Source organism: Danio rerio, chromosome 8, assembly GCF_049306965.1.
Source record: "Danio rerio strain Tuebingen ecotype United States chromosome 8, GRCz12tu, whole genome shotgun sequence".
Classification (NCBI taxonomy): domain Eukaryota; kingdom Metazoa; phylum Chordata; class Actinopteri; order Cypriniformes; family Danionidae; genus Danio; species Danio rerio.
In genome coordinates, this window is record NC_133183.1 from 9,792,501 (window position 1) to 9,811,768 (window position 19,268).

Below are 19,268 nucleotides of genomic sequence, written 5' to 3' on the forward strand. Positions count from 1 at the left end.
AACATTAGTTAATGCACCATGAGTTAACATGAACTAACAATGAACTACTGTATTTTCATTAACTAACATGAACAAATACAGTAGTAAATGTATTGTTCATTGTTTGTTCATGTTAGTAAATGCATTAATTAACATTAACTAATGAACCTTATTGTAAAGTGTGACCGAAAAATGTTTAGTAATGTGTAATTCTTTGGAATCTAGCATTTTTAAAGTGTTGATAGCCACTGTAATAGATCATGCCATTGGCCAGTTAGAAAACTTTAAAGTCCTTTCCTCTACAATCCCAAACTTAAAAACCTTTTTGTAAAACTGTAATATGTCTAGCACGTTTTCATGTCTGTTTACATGTGTGCGTATGTGTGTGTGTTACAGTGCAGCTGTACGACTGCTCAGTGGGTCAGTCCGACTGCAGCCAGTGTCGTGCAGTTGCAGCGAGTTACGGGTGTGTGTGGTGTGCTGATGAAACCCCCAGCTGTGTGTATAACCAGTCCTGCACCAGTGGAGCTTTGGATACCTGTCCTCCACCTCTAATCACTGAGGTACATCAATGCATGCTCTAAAATTAAGCTTCATGACTGAACTGAGAAATTAATCGCCCACAAAGATACTTTTTTTTTTAGTTTCCATGTCAGTGGTGTTTTTTCAGTTGGTTTATCTTGTACATTATAGCCAAGAGCACTGATCATGTTGTCATTTGCATAATCATAAACCTGTCATCAAAACATCAACGGTTTATGGGATTTGATTCTGTGGGAATGCTGCGATGAAACATATACCGCTTGATAAAAGCTTCTCCCTAATGCATAAATGTCAAAAGTAAAAGCAGAAGCTGTCACTGATCTTTTTAAAAGTGGACGTTTGTGTTGGAGGATCTGAGGATTTAGTTTAAGTATTCAGCAGCTGTCTCCATGTGGAGCTTCAAGAGAGCAACCATACATTTTGTGCTGTATTGAGGTTGCTCTTTACTTTAATCATATATATAGCCATTTGTTTTCCGTAATTTCACACACACATACATAAACTACTGTCAGAAGACTGGAGATTTGTTAATATTTTAGAAGAAGCCTCTTCTGCTTACGAAAGCTGCATTTATTTGATCTTAAGTACTGTAATGTTGTGAAATTTTGTTCTCGTATTGAATATAATTTGCAATATTACCATGATTTAAAGCTACATTTTCAGCATCGTCGTTTCTCCAGTCTTTATTGTCACATGATCCTTCACAAATAATTGCTTTATGATGATTTGCTGCTGTGTTGTGATCTGTTGTTATTGGTTTTCAGTCATACATAACAGTTTTTATTGATGTTAATGTTTCAGTAATGTTCAGTTTTTATATATTTGTCACAAATACAAACAGTGTCTCTTTTATGTGATTTTATTTTTTTCTATAAAGCTTTTGGAATATTATGAAAGCAGTGATAATCCTACTAATGCTAATGCATTGTATTTTAAGCCTTTTTATTTTACCAGCTATGAAAAATAATTTTTTTATGTTCTTTGAAAAAATTATTACTATTTGAACAAGACATTTGGCAGGTGTTGTGTGCTCTCCAAACACAAGTAAAAAAAAAAACACTATATTTATCACCATTTGTGCCATATTCATTGTGCCAAACTGACTAAACAGTCAATTAAATGCTGTTGGCCTTACCACTGGTCCCTGAGGTTCAAAGATCATTCAGAGGCTTCAGATAAGTTCAAATCAACTTAATGAATCAAATGGATAAAGCATACAGGGCCCTGGGTGGCAGACATCAGCAGGACAGGTAGTCTGTGGCCTCAGTTACACTAATGAGTTTTCGTTTTAAAACGAATAAGTTTTGCTACAGTTACGCCATCCATCCACACTACGCCGGAGTTTTCAAACACTGAATACGGAGCGTTTTGGAAACGCTGGAGAGGCCGTTTTCACTCTAAAACACTGCTGCTCCGTCTCAGTGTGATTAGGGAAAAATGGAGACATCTGAAAATGGAGATTGGATCTGATTGGGGCTTTTCCTCAATATTAAGTAGCCTACACACAGTTCAGTCCTGCATCCTCTCCTTGTAAGTTAAGACTTCGCAAGACATTGGTATGGAAAACTTTACCAGAGGACATGTCGGTAAATCTTTAAAGGAAACTTTATAATCTTATTCACATCATCCTGGATACTTATGTTGTTTCACTTTCTTAACAATACAATGAAAACATGATATAAGGAACTGCTATTTTCATTTGGATATTAACAACTTAACAGACAGCAGAAATGTTGAAATATATGAGTGTCATTTTCACTGTATGCATATTTATAACAAAACGGAGCCTATAACATCACTGCCTTCTTTCATTTTCATTGAAAATACAAAACATACTCTCTCTATTGCTGAATATCAGTTTTAGTAATCAATAATGGCCATTATAAAAGTATAACGTACAATAAGTTTATACATTATAGGAAATAAAGGCAAACAATTAGTCAATATACGGAATGTACGTGGTTAAATTAACTTATCTTTGCGCTCAACCAAAGCACGTTACCTGAGAACAATTTCAAAGGCTAAAGTCGGGAAATATGTCATTAGATATAGACAACAAGATTAATTAAATATCACTCCAGCGGGAGTTCCTTGATGAACAGTCCGACGAGCACAGCTCTCATCTGGCTATATATGCTGCAGCGCATGCCAGAGTGTGTGTGTGGTCACGTGATGTGCGTTTTCAGTGGTTTGGTGTAGATGGAGAGTTGTTCAGAAACGCTGGGTGAAACGCTATTGTGGTCCTGGATCATTTTCATTCTAAAACGCTGTTTTAAAACTAAAATGTACTTGTGTAAAGCGGGCCTGTGTCAGACATCTATCTACAGCCCCACCCAGGGGCGCCTGCTATGTTTTCTCAACCAATAGTAGGTCACCGATCACCAAATATCAGGTAGAACAGCTACTCTGCACAGAAAATTTACGGACACATGCATAACAGAACACACAAAAGAGTGTGAGCCTGCACCTACCCATCCGTGACCCCCAACCCCCCCAACATTTCTGCAAGATAGAAAAAGCAGCCCATCCTAAAAGAAAGAGTTGTACCATTTTGCTGATAACAAGTTCTCTGAATTCAACTTGTTATGAAGCAAGGTTATTTGAGGTTAAACACACAAAAAAAGTTCATATATATTTTATATTTTATTAATGCATAAAACACAGTTAGAAACATCATAACTCCTTCAATGCTAAAGAGGTGGAACTTCTTTGTAATTTTTACTTTTTCATCTCCTGGCAGGTTGAGCCACTCACCGGGCCGCTGGAGGGTGGCATACTGCTGACGATCCAGGGTTCAAACCTGGGACAAAGCTTTCAGGACATTCAGGCAGGCGTGACTGTGGCAGGAGTGACCTGTAGACCTCTTCCCGAGGCCTATCGCATTTCCACCAGGTGAAGCTCCTTTGTTAAAATCAACATGAAACAAGTTCTGATACAAGTTTTGTCCTATTGTGATGCATATCAGTAAAACAGCTGCTTAAATAAAAGCAAATGTAGGGCGGGGCCTGATTTAGTGTATGAGGGATTGATTGGACGGTTGGGGTTTGGTATTGGTGGATCTCATATAATTGACTAGTTGATTCCGCCCTTGTGTCAGAAAACACTTTATTAGAGAAGAGATGTCATTGAGGGAGGGAGGGGGATGTTAATTTAATTAAGATTGTAAGAGATGTACATGGTGCAGCACGGTGGCGCAGAGGGTGGTGCTGTCGCCTCACAGCAACAAGGTTGCTGGTTTGAATATTTAAATATTTAAATATTTAAATTTAAATATTTAAATATGTTTAAATATAGATCAAATTTCTGTCTAATTCGAATTCTAAATTTGACCTTGTAAGGACATTTTTGCTTTGTTTCCCATGAGGAAAATGCCTTATAAATGACACAGAATTAAGTATTTTGAAAATGTAAAAATGCTGAATGTTTCCTGTGAGGCTTTGATTTAGTGGTAGGGTTTAGGTAGGGAGATGTTTTAGTGTGCGCATTGGCCATCAATCCTCATCCAATATTCCTCTCAACTATGGAGTTTCACAGTGATCAATCCTTGAACCTGCATCGTTCACCCTGTATATGCTCACTCTTGCTTCCATTTTCAATAAATAAGTTTCCTTCCATCTATATGTGGATGATAGTCAGATGTATTTTTGTCTAAAACAAAAGGATGCAAATGGCTTACAACCACTCCTGGCTTGCTTAGAGGAGATTAAGCTTTGGCTCTTAAGCTATTTTTTAAATTTTAACGAAAATAAAACTGAATTGTACTTGGGCAATAAGAAAATTCTCTGTTAGATGCCTGTTAAAAAAAAAATACTGAAACTAATAAAAACTAAACTAAAACTAAATAATTTCAAAATATAGAAACTAATAAAAGCTAGTAAATCTCCCTCTAAAAATAATTAAAACTAACTGAATTTGAAAACAAAAAGTCAAAACTCCATAGTCGCCGGCAGCTAGCTCTCTGCAACTCTCACATGGTCGCCCACTGAAGCTAAGCAGGGCTGCGCCCGGTCAGTACCTGGATGGGAGACCACATGGGAAAGCTAGGTTGCTGCCGGAAGTGGTGTTAGCGAGGCCAGCAGGGGGCGCCCAACCTGCAGTCATTAGGACCATCCAGGTCCTAATGACGGGGATGCTATACTGCTCAGTGAGCGCCGTCTTTCGGATGAGACGTTAAACCGAGGTCCCGACTCTCTGTGGTCGTTAAAAGAGTAGGGGTTTAACCCCGGCATCCAGGCCAAATCTGCCCACTGGCCTTTGTCCATCATGGCCTCCTAACCATCCCCATATTCAATTGGCTTCATCGCTGTCTCCTCTCCACCAATCAGCTGGTGTGTGGTGTGCGGTCTGGCGCAAAATGGCTGCCGTCGCGTCATCCAGGTGGATGCTGCACACTGGTGGTGGATGAGGAGATTCCCCCCCATTGTGTGTAAAGCGCTTTGAGTGCCCAGAAAAGCGCTATATAAATGTAAGGAATTATTATTATTATTATTATAAACAAAATAGAAACTAAAACTAATAAAAAATCCAAAACTATTATAACCTTGCTTCACTGGTTACCCATTAAATACAGAATTGATTTTAAAAATTGTATCATTAGTTTACAAAGCCGTCAATAATCTTGCTCCTTAGTACCTTACTGACTTGCTTTGTCCGTATACCCCCTCTCGATCATTGAGATCTTATGATCATTTCATTTTACTCACCGTGCACAAAACACACCTTAAAAAAACGAGGTGATCGAGCATTTGCAGTTACTGGTCCTAAACTCTGGAACAGTCTACCAACTCACAGAAGACTTTCCCCCTCCATTTGTGTGTTTAAATATGTTTCAAAGACCTATCTATTTTCTCTCGCTTTTAATACTCCATGCTCACTGTTTCATTGCTTTTGTTTGTTAAATGTTTCTTTTATATTCTGCTTCTCTGTCTTTAGCACTCTTATGTACAGCATTTTGGTCAACCTTGGTTGTTTTTAAATGTGCTTTATAAATAAATATTGTATTGTATTGACATTGAATATACATTTTTTAACAATATGACAAATCAATAATTCAATGAGAAGTCCTCAAAGTCTTTAGTCTAATTTTAAACTTAGAGACTGTGTCTGAGCCTCGGACATTATCATAAAAGCCATTCCAGTGTTCTGAAGCCAGATATGAAAACGTTCGATCTCCTTTAGTGGACTTACTGAACTTTTTAAAACAAAAACCCACTGGTGTGAATGGCACCTAAGTGTGAACACATTAAAACGACTGCTTTAGTGTAAACAAACTGACAATTTGCATCAGACTTCTTATATGCTTATTTCTGTTCTCAGGATAGTATGTGAGCTCCAGGCAAGTGTAAATGCTTCAGCCGGACCGGTCATCATCACTGTCAGAGGATCAGAGAGAGGAGAGTCCCAGCAAACCTTCTCATATCAGAACCCACAGCTGAGCAGGATTGTCCCAGAAAAAGGGCCCTTGGCCGGAGGTACGTTGCTCATGGTGTATGGGTCACAGCTCCTGACAGGACAAAACCTTCAACAAAGGAGCGACCAAATCACTGGCCTGCAGGCCTTCCTGGGTTCACAGCCCTGTCGCATGTGAGTCCTATTATCATTCATCCTTTTATTGGCAAAAATGCAAATGCAGTTCACTTAAAAGATACTGAGGCAGCATCTATTTAACTCGAACTGTGTGTGTGTGTTTTTTTTTTTTATTAGTAAGGAAGTGAGTGACACAAGGATGATTTGTCACACCAGTCACGCAAACCAAACTGGAAAAGTGCTGCTCAGGGTTGTGTTCGGAAAAGCAGAGAGAATTTTGAGTAATGTCCTTTTCAGCTATATGGAGGATCCGCTCATTACTGACGCAGATCCTACAGAGAGTTTTTACGGGTGAGTGTGATAAAGTCTTAAAGAAAGAGTAAAGATGACAACTTAATCATTATTTTGATCACCCTCAAGAGATTGTGGACATTTATAGGTTCTTTTTTTTGGTTGAACCAAAACAAAGATAATTTGAGAAATGTTGGAAACCGGTAACAATTGACATCTACAGTAGGGGAAAAAAAGATGCTACGGAAGTCATGGTTTCCAACATTCTTCAAAATATCTTCTTTTGTGTTCTTCAGAAGAAAGAAATACAAACCGTTTTATTACAAGTTGAGGGTGAGTCAACAATGACAGAATTACATATTTTGGGTGAACTGTCCCTTTAAGGCCCGTTCACACAAGTCATAATGACTATTAATGTTGGACATGTTGCTTAAAAAATGTAATTAGTCATAGTTACTTGTTACATCTCACAATCTGTAACTAAAATACCTCATTTTAAAAGTAACTAATTACTAAGGAAAGTAACTATCATAGATTAGAATGTTTATTATTTATTGCACAGAACCCAACTGGACAACAAATAAGTTTAAAAGCAAATTATGCTAAAGAAATGTAATAAAAATAAATGTCACGTACAACTTGTTTGTAACGAGCATGATGATTTAGGCTATAAAATGTATATTACTCATATGTCAAAAGACCAAGGCAAGGAAATGTATTTAAGAATTTTTAAGGTCTTATGAAATTAAAATTAATTAAACTTTTTTTAAGATGTTAGAATCAGTATGTTAGTTTAGAATATATCTTGTCTGACCCCCTAGTTTCCTAGTTAATTCTTTTTTTGTGAATTTTTTTTGTATTTTATTTTTTTTTTGCGCAAAAAATAACTGATTTTGTGGTGGCAATTCCCAGAAATTTGCAGACAATTTTGCAATTGAAAAAAAAAAAAAAAAAAAAAAAAAATATATATATATATATATATATATATATATATATATATATATATATATAGCAATGGCAATGACAATGACACAAATCATAAAAATAAAGCTTTTTTATTTTGGTCTCTTGTCGAGACAGGATCTAAAACAGCTCTGAAACGGTAGGAGTTAAGCCAAAGGGAGGTTGTATAACTCTTATTTTTATCCACAATCTTACTTTCTCTCAGGTTTCAGTGTCCGGAGCATCTGACATAATGTACCAAACCCAGGACATGCGTTAGGGCTTCCTCTACTGTACACCTAAAAACAGATTGCCGTAAAACTCGTCAATGGCAGGGAAGCGTTTTCTCTCATTAACTACGGGAAAAGAGTTAAACGAAAACATTTATCGATTTTACACACACACCATAATACCAATCATACATGTAAAGCACAAATAATGTCCTTCAATTCAGTCACGTCCAGCAGCCGTCATCCTTGAACCAATCTTCATCCTTTTAAGGTGCTTGTGTTTCTGTCTGTTCGATTGCTCCGTTTGTTAGATGTTTCCCACTTTCTTTTGCAGTCTGAAGTGCGTTAAACGCTTAAAAATACCAATTTAGGCCACAGGATGTCTAATTCCATCTTTGCATTGACTTCACATGTAAATCACTCGTGCTTTATCTGTGTCTGTCTGCCCCATTTCCATGTAATGTAATGATTGAGGGGGCGCAGGTGAAACGTCATTTTGCGAGAGACACTCAAATCCATCACGTGGGCAACGTCTATAAGTCACATAAAACAATTAATAGCCAATTGAAATCAATATATTTTGATTCTATGGTTTGGAATTTGATGTTTTATGAGATTATTTACATTTTTTGCAGTCATTTTGCATTTAAATAAGGATTTTGCAACTTTTTGTTGATTTTGTGTTGGATTCAACGATCACGGAATATCGAAAAACTAGGGGGGTCTGTCTAGTGTGCTCCAAAACAGTGACTGCATTTGCATTTACAGAATATATACCTTAAAAAAGCTTGAAGTTTGTCCAACAACTATTACACACTCTATTACAGGGGTGGCCAACCCTGTTCCTGGAGAGCCACCTTCCTGCAGATTTCAATTGCAACCTATATCAAACACACCTGCTTGTTATTATCACGTGGTGTTCAGGTCCTAATTAATTGGTTCAGGTGTGTTTGATATGGGTAGCAACTGAAATCTGCAGGAAGGTGCCTCTTCAGGAACAGCGTTGGCCACCCCTGCACTATTAAAACTACTACATCTTAACCAATCAAATGCTCTCTAGTATCTGACTTGCCCCACCCCCTTCAAGACGCTTCTCATTTGCTGCGCTTGAGCTCAACCACTCTCACTGGCAGAGCCGTGATGAAGCAAAACACAATTGGCTGTTTTTATAAAAGGGGAGGGGCTACTCTATATCCCACCCTCTCTTTGTGTTTTGGAGATTGCGTCAAACATTTAATAAAAATGCACTTTTCAAAGCACTTCACAGGACCTTTAAATATAAAACCATTTCAAAACTGTATTTTTCATTATTATAGTCATCATCCCAGATGTAAATGGCCTTTACTTTCATCTCTTCCACATGCAAGTCATGCAACCAAGTTCCTCTAACATTTTCATTTGATTTTAGGGGTGGCCGTTTTATATTTGTGACTGGCCAAAACCTAAATGTGGTTCAGCAGCCGAAGATGTGGGTCTCTTTTGAGCCCCGAGACCGTTTTGAAGCCAGAAGACGCCGATACACCCACGTTTCTGTCAGGAATCCCTTGGTTACGGTAAAGCAGTCGGAAAACTCATTTCACAGATCGCTTCAGCCAATTTTACATATCAAACACTGAATTCGCTTTCAAAATTAATGCAAACACGACTTATACATTTGATTCATTCTCAAAGGTTCAAATATTTATTCACGGATTGCTTAATCATTTACTTGAGTAAATTTGAGCTTTCTAAGATGGCAAAAGAAACTCTTCACTGCACAAAAAGAACAAGTTCTTAGAGTTTTTGTCTCATTTCTAGTGCAAATACACTCACTGGCCACTTTATTAGGTACACCTAACAACATGCCTGTTAACGCCCATTTCTAATCGGCCAACCACATGGCAGAAACTCAATGCTTTTAGGCATGTAGACATGGTCAAGATGATCTACTGCAGTTAAAACCGACCATCAGAATGGGGAAGAAAGGTGATTTTAAACGTGGCATGGTTACTTGTGCCAGATGGGCTGGTCTGAGTATTTCATAAACTGCTGATCTACTGGGATTTTCACACACAACCATCTCTAGGCTTTACAGAGAATGCTCAGAAAATCAAATGAGCGGCAAATGAGCTGTGCTAATCTATGGGCGAAAATGCCTTGTTATTGCCAGAGGTCAGAGGAGAATGGCCAGACAGGTTCCAGATGATAGAAAGGCAACAGTACCTCAAATAAGTATTCGTTACAACCAAGGCCTGCAGAAAAGCATCTCTGAACACGTCTAACCTTAAGGCAGATGGGCTACAGCAGCAGAAGACCAAGTGCCACTCATGTCAGTTAAGAACAGGAAACTGATGCTACAATTTACACAGGCTCACCAAAATTGAACAATAGAAGATTCGAGAAACGTTGTCTGGTCTGATGAGTCTCGGTTTCTGCTGCAACATTTGAATGGTTGGGTCAGAATTTGGCAACAACAACATAAATGTTTCATGCTGATGGTGGTGACGTAATGGTGTGGGAGACATTTTCTTGGCACACTTTGGGCCCATTAGTCCCAATTGAGCATCATCATCAGTATTGTTGCTGACCATGTCCATCCCTTTATGACCACAGTGTACCCATCTTCTGATGGCTACTTCCAGCAGGATAACACACCATGTTATAAAGCGCGAATCATCTCGGACTGGTTTATTGAACATGACAATGAGTTCACTGTACTCAAATAGTCGCCACAGTCACCATATCTCAATCCAAAAGAGCACCTTTGGGATGTGCTGGAAAGGGAGATTCGCATCATGGGTGTGTAGCCGACAAATTTGCAGCAATTGCATGATGCTATCATGTCAATGTGGACTAAAATCTCTAAGGGATATTCTCAGTACCTACCTCGAAGGATTAAGGCAGTTCTAAAGGCAAAAGAGGGTCCAACCCAGTACTAGTAAGGTGTACCCAATAAAATCGCCATTGAGAGTGTGTACAAATATAAAATCTATAAGCATTTTGTAGACGAGTAAACAAACTTAATGTAAAATGTTCTTAAAACAAGCAAAATAATTTAAAAGCAAAAACATTATTTTAATTACCCTATCGGCAGATTATTTTTGCTTGTTTTAGAGATAAACTCACTTAATTTTGCTTTAATTAATCATTTTTGGAAACAAATCTAGGTTTTACTTTAATGCATTTTTCACATTTCAGAAAAGTCTTATGGACAAAAAGTATTTCTGAAAGCAAAACAATATCTTTACCTTACTGTATTTATTACATCTAAGAAAACTTATGGACAGATTTTGACATGGATTTTAAGGATTTAAAAAGTTCTTAAATTAGAGCAGGAAACTCTTAAATTCCTATAATCATGGCATTCATTTAATTTTAACATAATTTTTTTTACAAATGTAAAGTTTAGAGACGTACCACTATTTAATATTATAATATTTATAATATTGTAATTTCCCAATAACAATAAGTTTAAACCTGATTAAAATCATTTATGAGAGTATTAAACTGGTAAACATCTTAATTTCGAAAATGAAAAATTAAACTGGAAAATTGTGTCTACAAGTATTCTATGTTTATGTTAAGAGGAGTTGTAATTTAAGAAGAGCTGTGTTTATAGTAACAGGTTTGACAACAATTTCAGAGAATTATTGATGTAGTTTGTTTCTTTAGTTACACTGTAAAAAAATATCTGGTTATCAACAGTTTTTGTTGTGTTTTCTGTTCATTTACGGTTATGATTAGCATTATGGGATGTTGATCTCCGCTCTGTAGACTTTTTGTGTTGAAAATTCAACTCTACAGTTTAACAAAGTGACTTTTATTAACATTTTAATATGCATAATGTAATAAAATAATATGTAGAGAAATAAGTCTGTTAAATAACAGAAAATGCACTTCCAGTTTATTACAATGTTTTTTCCATTGTAATGTACAACACCAACCAAGACAATAAATCACTTTAAACTATTAAAAATGTTAATAAACGTCACTTTTTCCAGCTTTTCAAGGTTAAAAGTTGTTGGAAGAATGATCAAAGTCCCATAATCCAATTCAAAAGCATAAATACATGGGGGAAAATAAAAAGCAGTACATCTCTAAACTTTATTTAATATTATAATATTTTTAATATTGTATAAGTTAAAACCTGATCTAAAATCAGTCATAAGAATATCAAACTTGTAAACATTTGAATTAATAAAATAAAAAAATTAAACTGGAAAATTGTGTCTCCAAGTATTCAATATTTATGTTAAGAAGAGTTGCATTTTAAAAAGAGCTGTATTTATAATAACAGGTTTGACAACCATTTCAGAGAATTATTGATGGAATTTGGAAAGTATTGCTATATTATTTTACCATTTGGGTTTTTCCCCCCAAATTATGGAATGTTGATCTCCGCTCTGTAGATTTTTGGAGTTGAAAATTTAACTCTACAGTCTAACAAAGTGACTTTTATTGACATTTTAGCAGTTAATATGCATAATATAATATATAAAGAAATAATATGTAGAGAAATAAGTTTGTAAAATAACAGAAATGCACTGCAAGTTTATTGCAATGCATTTGTATTGTAATATAGAACACCGACCCAGACAATAGATCACTTTAAACTATTAAAAATGTTAATAAACGTCACTTTTTCCAGCTTTTCAAGGTTAAAAGTTGTTGGAAGAATGATCAAAGTCCCATAATCCAATTCAAAAGCATAAATAAATGGTGGAAAATAAAAACATGAATTACAAAATACTGAAAACTGCTAATTTATGGATAGTTTTTTACAGTGTGGTCTTATTAAGGTCTTTAAAATCACCCCCTTAAAACCTGCAGAAAACATCGAAAATGCTTCTTGGTTTAAGTTTCAGATGTTTGGATTAAAAAACAAGACAAAGATGTTAATAATTAAAAGCATTTTTTTTTACAGCATAGTGCTTATGTTTCTTTCTTGGTGTCTTCAGAGCCAAAGTTGCACTAATGTGACCTCAGAGCAGATGATTTGCAAGAGCCCGGAGGTGACGCCTAACTCCAGGGTGATTCGAGTGTGGTTTGAGATGGACAATGTGCACATTGACTTCAGCAGCATCAAGAACAAGCCGTTCACGTACCATCCAAACCCAGACCTGTTCCCACTCAACAGCGAGTCTCGAGGAACAGCCATCAGATTCAAGCCCGGAGGAGTGCTGGCTGTAGAGGTGACGTTTAAACACCTTCTTTAAGGATGCAGTATTTTATTGTTTTCTTAGCTATTTAGGATCCATTATTTGATTTCAGTCTCACCATTTGGTTTGGTTTTAGTTTTACTTTTTATTAAACTCTAGTTGGTATTTTCAGTTCTTTGAATGAAACTTATTTCACTTGTAAAGGATTGTATCACTGTTTCATCTGAGTGTAGTGCTAGTCCACTACGAGCCCTAGCGAGAGACATGAAAGGAGACAGATGAAGATTGTTCAATGTTTTATCCCTTCAGAATGTGGCACTTTAAATCCTCAAGTATTTTAAAATTCTCAAATTAAGAGAGGCGGTAATATATGTGGTTTAATCTGAAACAAACTAATAAAATATCAGAATCTGTATGTATATATTAACACAAATATTCATCTTAAATTAACATGAATATAAAAGATGACCTGATAGGCATAGATATTCACATTAGATATCACCTACCCTGTTGTTGTCTATTGGAAGAAATGCATCAATAGAGCCGCCATTTTAGTACAGGGTAGCGCTACTTTGAAATGAATATAGGACCAAGGTGCAGTGGAGCACTGGCCATCCAGAGCCAGAGATATATACACACATATATGCATATATGTATGATCGGGGGAGTTTTCCCGGTGGTCAGTATGCAAATATTCTTTTAAGTTCAAGTTCATTTATTTATAAAGCACATTTAAAAGCAGTCACAAGACTGACCAAAGTTCTGTACATAAGTAAAGATAAAAAAAAATAATATAAAAACATAGAAATAAAGCAAGCAAAACGTCTGTAAAAATGTAAAAAAAAATAAAAATTTAGCGGTAAAATGAACTATTAAAATAATCTTCAAAAGTCAAGCTAAAAAGGTAGGTTTTAAGACGTGATTTAAGAATGGATGAAGATGGAGCCATTCTGATCTCAAGGGGCAAGGTGTTCCACAACCGAGAACCTGCCACAGAGAAAGCTCTGTCCCCTCTACGTTTCAGCCTAGAAAAATAACATAAATTACATGGCACATGGTTAAATTACATCTACATTGATGGATACGTGACCGCACGGGCATTGCTAAAAAGAGTGTGTGTTTGTGTGCATGGAAATGTATTATCCTCCCTCCCTGTTAAATTTGATCTTATCCGTGTCCTGATACTCGCCCCCTCTGCGGCTTACACTTCTAAATCTACCTGAGGGAGCGATTCGTTTATTCGATCCCCGTTATGTACTACTCATTCACTTAGCCGACAATAATACAAGTTTCTAGCACTGCAGCATCTTGTTGTCATAATTCTTTTGCATTGTTTGCCGATTTTATTCAACAAAACTAGCATAAGCCTAGAATTTAGTGCAAGTTGATGCTACTTTGCCTTATGGTGAATGCAGTAGGTGACTTTCATCATCATTAACGTTACTTGTTGAGTACAAAAGTTCATAACAAACAAAAACGTGAAAAAAACTAAATCTTACCTATGAAATGTTCTGCCTTTGTGCATTGTTTTCTTTGTTTGCTCGTTACTACACTCGTACACAGCGCTAAAGTCCAGCATCTTCACATTGGCTTTGGTCCTTGACTAGTCCGGTTGAATTACTTTTTCCTGGGAGGACTGTACAAATGTGGCAGCACTGTTAATGCATGCTCAGGGTCTGTATCTATGCGATATCTAGTGTATATATCTATGCCCGATAGGCGCTAAATATAGAAGCAGGAAACACCCAAGGGTCATTCTTTCACATTCTCTAAACTCCAATACGAACTAATAATATCAGCCATGCCACAGTAAGTTTATTATGCAGAAGACCTACTGGAACACGCATGGACCCAAGATTCTCATAGAAATCAGTCAAGTTTGGTGAAGGAAAAATCATAGTTTGGGGTTACATTCAGTTTGAGGGTGACAAACCACAGAAGAGGGCAAATTCTTCAGCAGGACACCGCTCCTTCTCATACTTCAGCCTCCACATCAAAGTTCATAAAAGCAAAGAAGGTCAATGTGATCCTAGATTGGCCAGCCCAGTCACCAGATATGAACATTATTGAGCATGTCTGGGGTAAGATGAAGGAGAAGGCATTGAAGATGAATCCAAAGAATTTTGATGAATTCTGGGAGGCCTGCAAGAACTCTTTTCTTTATTAATAAGTTGTTTAATTTATAGCAGAGATTTAGTTAGTGGTCAATTTATTTCAAGTGACCTTAAGTAAGCATTGAATAAAAAATGTCAGCTTTATTTCAGTGAATGCATATGTTTCTTATATTTTAGCAGCTGTAATGTGCTTGATGTGCATTGAGTGTGTGTTTTGTGTCTTTAGGGTAAAGGACTGATGTTGGCTATGAGTAAAGAGGAGGTTCAGGCCTGGCTGGGGAATCAAGAGTGTGACGTCAAGACTCTGGACAACACACACCTGTACTGCGAACCACCTGATGTCCAGCCTCTCGCTCTGGACGACAGTAACTTACCCACACTAAAGGTCAGTCTACGTTCAGTGCCGTCCTTGGTTGTTTCATTGTGTGTTTTTTAAGTTTATATGTAACAAGAAGGATATTTTATGATGCTGCTTGCATTAAATACAGTTTGCGTGTAAGTTTTAGATTAGACAAACAAACTGCACTTCAGTTTTTCTGTCTACACAGAAAGTGAAATAATGCACAAAATGGCTAAATCACTGCCTGTCAGATCATAATTATCGGCCACACTTTATCTTGATGGTTCGTTTGTTGACCATTGAGTTAGTAGTGAACTTGACATGTACTTGCAAAGTTTCTTGTAGTCAGTTAAAAGTCTGCTGAAGCAGCAGTATCAACAGATATTAAGCAAACAGTCTACTAATACTCAAATGGACTATTAAAGTAAAGTGTTACATAATTATCCAGCTTGGTTTTGTAATGTTATTCCACAAGGATTTAAAAACAGAAGGACTTTATTAGTCAGTATTAACTTTTCTGTCATCCAACTTAAAAGTCCATCTTTAGAAACACCAACAACACAGTAACACTGTTAAACGCTGTTTGTGTGTGTGACTCAGGTGTTGATGGGCGGCCTGGCGTTTGACCTGGGCCCAGTGCAGTATGACAGTGACCTGCACTCACCAGTTCCTCTGGCAGCTCAGATCGGCCTGGCAGCAGGAGCGGCGGTCGTCGTCCTCATCGTCTTGGTCATCATCCTCATGTACAGGTACAGCGGAGAAGATGAAGCATTCAGAAAGCAGGGTTTCCCCACTTCTTGAAAGTGCTTGTATTTCAGACATATGTATTCAAGGCGGGCGAGGCAGTGGTGCAGTAGGTAGTGCTGTCGCCTCACAGCAAGAAGGTCGCTGGTTCGAGCCTCGCCTCAGTTGGCGTTTCTGTGTGGGGTTTGCATGTTCTCCCTGCGTTCGCGTGGGTTTTCTCTGGGTGCTCCAGTTTCCCCCACAGTCCAAAGACATGCGGTACAGGTGAATTGGGTAGGCTAAATTGTCCGTAGTGTATGAGTGTGTGTGTGTGTGAATGTGTGTTTATGTTTCCCAGAGATGGGTTGCGGCTGGAAGGGCATCCGCTGCATAAAAACTTGCTGGATAAGTTGGTGGTTCATTCCGCTGTGGCGACCCCGGATTAATAAAGGGACTAAGCCGACAAGAAAATGAATGAATGAATGTATTCAAGGCCTGGAAAGTACTTAAAAACAAACATATGTTCTTGAAAGTGCTGGAATTTAAAGTTTCTGATGTTATTTTAATAATTGTATTGATCTTAACTCAAAAACTGAATGAAAAAAAAATTCTTCTGAAAAATTCTTAATTTAAAAAATTTAAATCCCAAATTTAAATCTTGCATAAGAACTTTGATACATAATGCACATTTGATCAATATTTCAGAGACTGCATTTGAATATTACCAGTATTGAATTCAAAGAACATGACTGTTTATCATTACTGTGATCATTTTTATGTAAATATTAAGTGTAAGTGATATGTTAAGTACTGTAAGAGCTTTCATGGATTGCAATACATATGCTGGGATATGAAATATAATGGTGCTTGATTTAAAATGAATGGTGCTTTAAAAAGTCCTTGAATCTGCTGTTGATGAAATGGTGGAGAAAGAGTTTTTATAGAGGGAGGAGCTGTAAACTGTGTTTCTCTCTCTCTGTGTTTGTAAAGGAGGAAGAGTAAACAGGCGCTGAGAGACTATAAGAAGGTGCTGGTGCAGCTGGAGACACTGGAGATTAATGTCGGAGATCAGTGCAGGAAAGAGTTCACTGGTATGGATGCTTTTACTTGTATAACATATATGGGTGGGACTCTTTAAAAACTGAGGAGATTCCCCCTAAATGTGTAAAGCTTTGTGTACCCAGAAAAGTGCTAAATACAGTTTTAGTCACAAACATTCGCCCTCCCTTTTTTCCCCCAAATAATGATCAACAGAGAAAGATAAAATTCTCTCAATTGATGTTTAACAGAGCAGAAAATTTGTCACTGTATTTCCGATAATATTTTTTACTTCTGGAGAAAGTCTTAATTGTTTTATTTCAGCAAGAATAAAAGCAGTTTTTAATTTTAAAACCATTTTAAGGTCAATATTATTAGCCCCTTTAAGCTATATATTTTTTCAATATTCTACAAAACAAACCACTGTTATACAATGACTTGCATAGTTAACCTAAGCCTTTAAATGTCACGTTAAGCTGAAAACTAATATCTAAAAAAATGTCTAGTAAAATATTATTTACTGTCATCATGGCAAAGATAAAATAAATATGTTATTAGAGATTAATTATTAAAACTATTAAAAATGTGTCAAAAAATATTTTTGTTAAACAGAAATTGGGGAAAAAATATACAGGCGGGCTAATAATTCAGGATTCATCTGTAAATGTATGAAACTATTATTAATGTTGTTTATTAATATTATTACTTCCCAATCTGATCATATCTGATCATGGTTCGGTTCCAAAACAATTATAGAATGTAGAAAGGATAATGTGTGTGTTTGTGCGTGCGTGCGTGAGTGTGTGTATATAGTTAAAGTTAGGATTATTAGCACCCCTAAAGTTTTCGCCTCACTGTTTATTTTTTCCCCCAATTTCTGTTTAATAGAGCGATTTTTTTTTTTTTTCAACACATTTCTAAACATAATTGTTTTAAAAACTAATTTTTAATAGCTGACTTATTTGGTCTTTGCCATGATGACAGTAACAAACATAATATCTAGTCAAATATTATTTATAGTTGTTGTAGTGATGGTTTGTTATGTAGACCATCCAAAAAAATATAGCTTAAAGGGGCTAATAATTTTAACCTTAAAATGTTTTTTAAAAAAATTAAAACTGCTTTTATTCTAGCCGAAATAAAGCAAATAAGAAAAAAAAAATTATTATCAGACATACTGTGAAAATTTCCTTGCATTAAACATCATTTAGGAAATATTAAAAAAAGGGAAAAAATCAAAGGGGTCTAATAATTTTGATATATGTATATATATATATATATATATATATATATATATATTTTTTTTTTTTTTTCAATTATTAACATTATTATTTCCAATTAATATTTTTAATCATCTTTCCAACTTTACATTTGAACCAAAATTGGAGTCTCTATACTTTTGGTTGTGATTGGAATCTATGGACACTATGGACTGAATGTAACATCGAAACGCCAGATGAAAAAGAGCAATTAAAAAGAACGAATAGTTTTTATTTCCAAAAAGTGAGCATTCATTTTTTATTTGTTTACAACTTTTTAACAAAAAAAGATCTTCAAAGCAAAAATTGTTAATATAAAAATGATATTTTCTAATTAGTTTAGAATTGCTTCACCTTTTCCTTCACAACCATCACAATATAATTTAAATATAGAATTTTGAGAATCAATTCAGAATCACAAGAAAAAAATTTTCTTGCAGCGGTTCATTCCGCTGTGGCAAACTCTGATAAATCAGAGACTAAGCTGAAGGAATGAATGAACATAAAAAAGATGAATAAATACCATAATAAAACAAACTAATTGTTTGTTCATGTTAATAAATACATTAACTAAAGAACTATTGTTTTAAAGTGTTGCCAAATAGAGACTGACTTATAATATGATTAAAACTATGCATCACGTGCATCATTAAACTAACTATCCCCCTATTCTGCAGACCTGATGACGGAGATGATGGATTTGAGCAGTGACGTCGGTGGTCCTGGGATCCCCTTTCTGGATTATCGCACATACGCAGAACGTGTTTTCTTCCCCGGCCAGAAGGGGGCGCCTCTGAGTCAGAACCTGGATTTACCCGACTCTCGCAGGCAGACAGTGGAGCAGGGCCTTTCTCAGCTCAACAACCTGCTCAACAACAGACTCTTCCTCATACGGGTCAGTTCAGTGCCTTTGTTTGTGCCATCGGTTCAGCTTTAGGAAAAGAAAAGAAAGCTGAGTGTAATTACAGTGTTGATGCCGCTAGCGTATTTAGCATGTCAGTGGCTGCTTTTGGCGCTGTTATTTCATCTCAAAGAGTAAACAAAAGAAAGCATAATTTTTGCAGTTGGACACCTTTTTAAACTCAGAGAGGGGTTTGTGTTGTTTTTTTATTATTTTTGAAGCCGTATTTGTTCTTGATTTTTTT

General features: G+C 36.3%; 1 protein-coding gene across 4 annotated transcripts in view; it reads left to right on the top strand.

Moving 5' to 3' along the window:
- The window catches only part of plxnb3 (plexin B3), a 188,165-nt gene that overhangs the window by 143,736 nt on the left and 25,161 nt on the right, over nucleotides 1-19,268 (top strand). For all 4 annotated transcript variants that reach the window (XM_009303770.5, XM_068223098.2, XM_689822.11 and 1 more), the window contains exons 13-22: nucleotides 376-542; nucleotides 3,263-3,414; nucleotides 5,839-6,105; nucleotides 6,226-6,399; nucleotides 8,920-9,064; nucleotides 12,449-12,682; nucleotides 14,990-15,148; nucleotides 15,704-15,852; nucleotides 16,817-16,917; nucleotides 18,801-19,018. In XM_009303770.5, coding sequence (XP_009302045.1) covers nucleotides 376-542; nucleotides 3,263-3,414; nucleotides 5,839-6,105; nucleotides 6,226-6,399; nucleotides 8,920-9,064; nucleotides 12,449-12,682; nucleotides 14,990-15,148; nucleotides 15,704-15,852; nucleotides 16,817-16,917; nucleotides 18,801-19,018 — 1,766 coding nt within the window. The remainder of the gene's footprint in view (nucleotides 1-375; nucleotides 543-3,262; nucleotides 3,415-5,838; nucleotides 6,106-6,225; nucleotides 6,400-8,919; nucleotides 9,065-12,448; nucleotides 12,683-14,989; nucleotides 15,149-15,703; nucleotides 15,853-16,816; nucleotides 16,918-18,800; nucleotides 19,019-19,268) is intronic.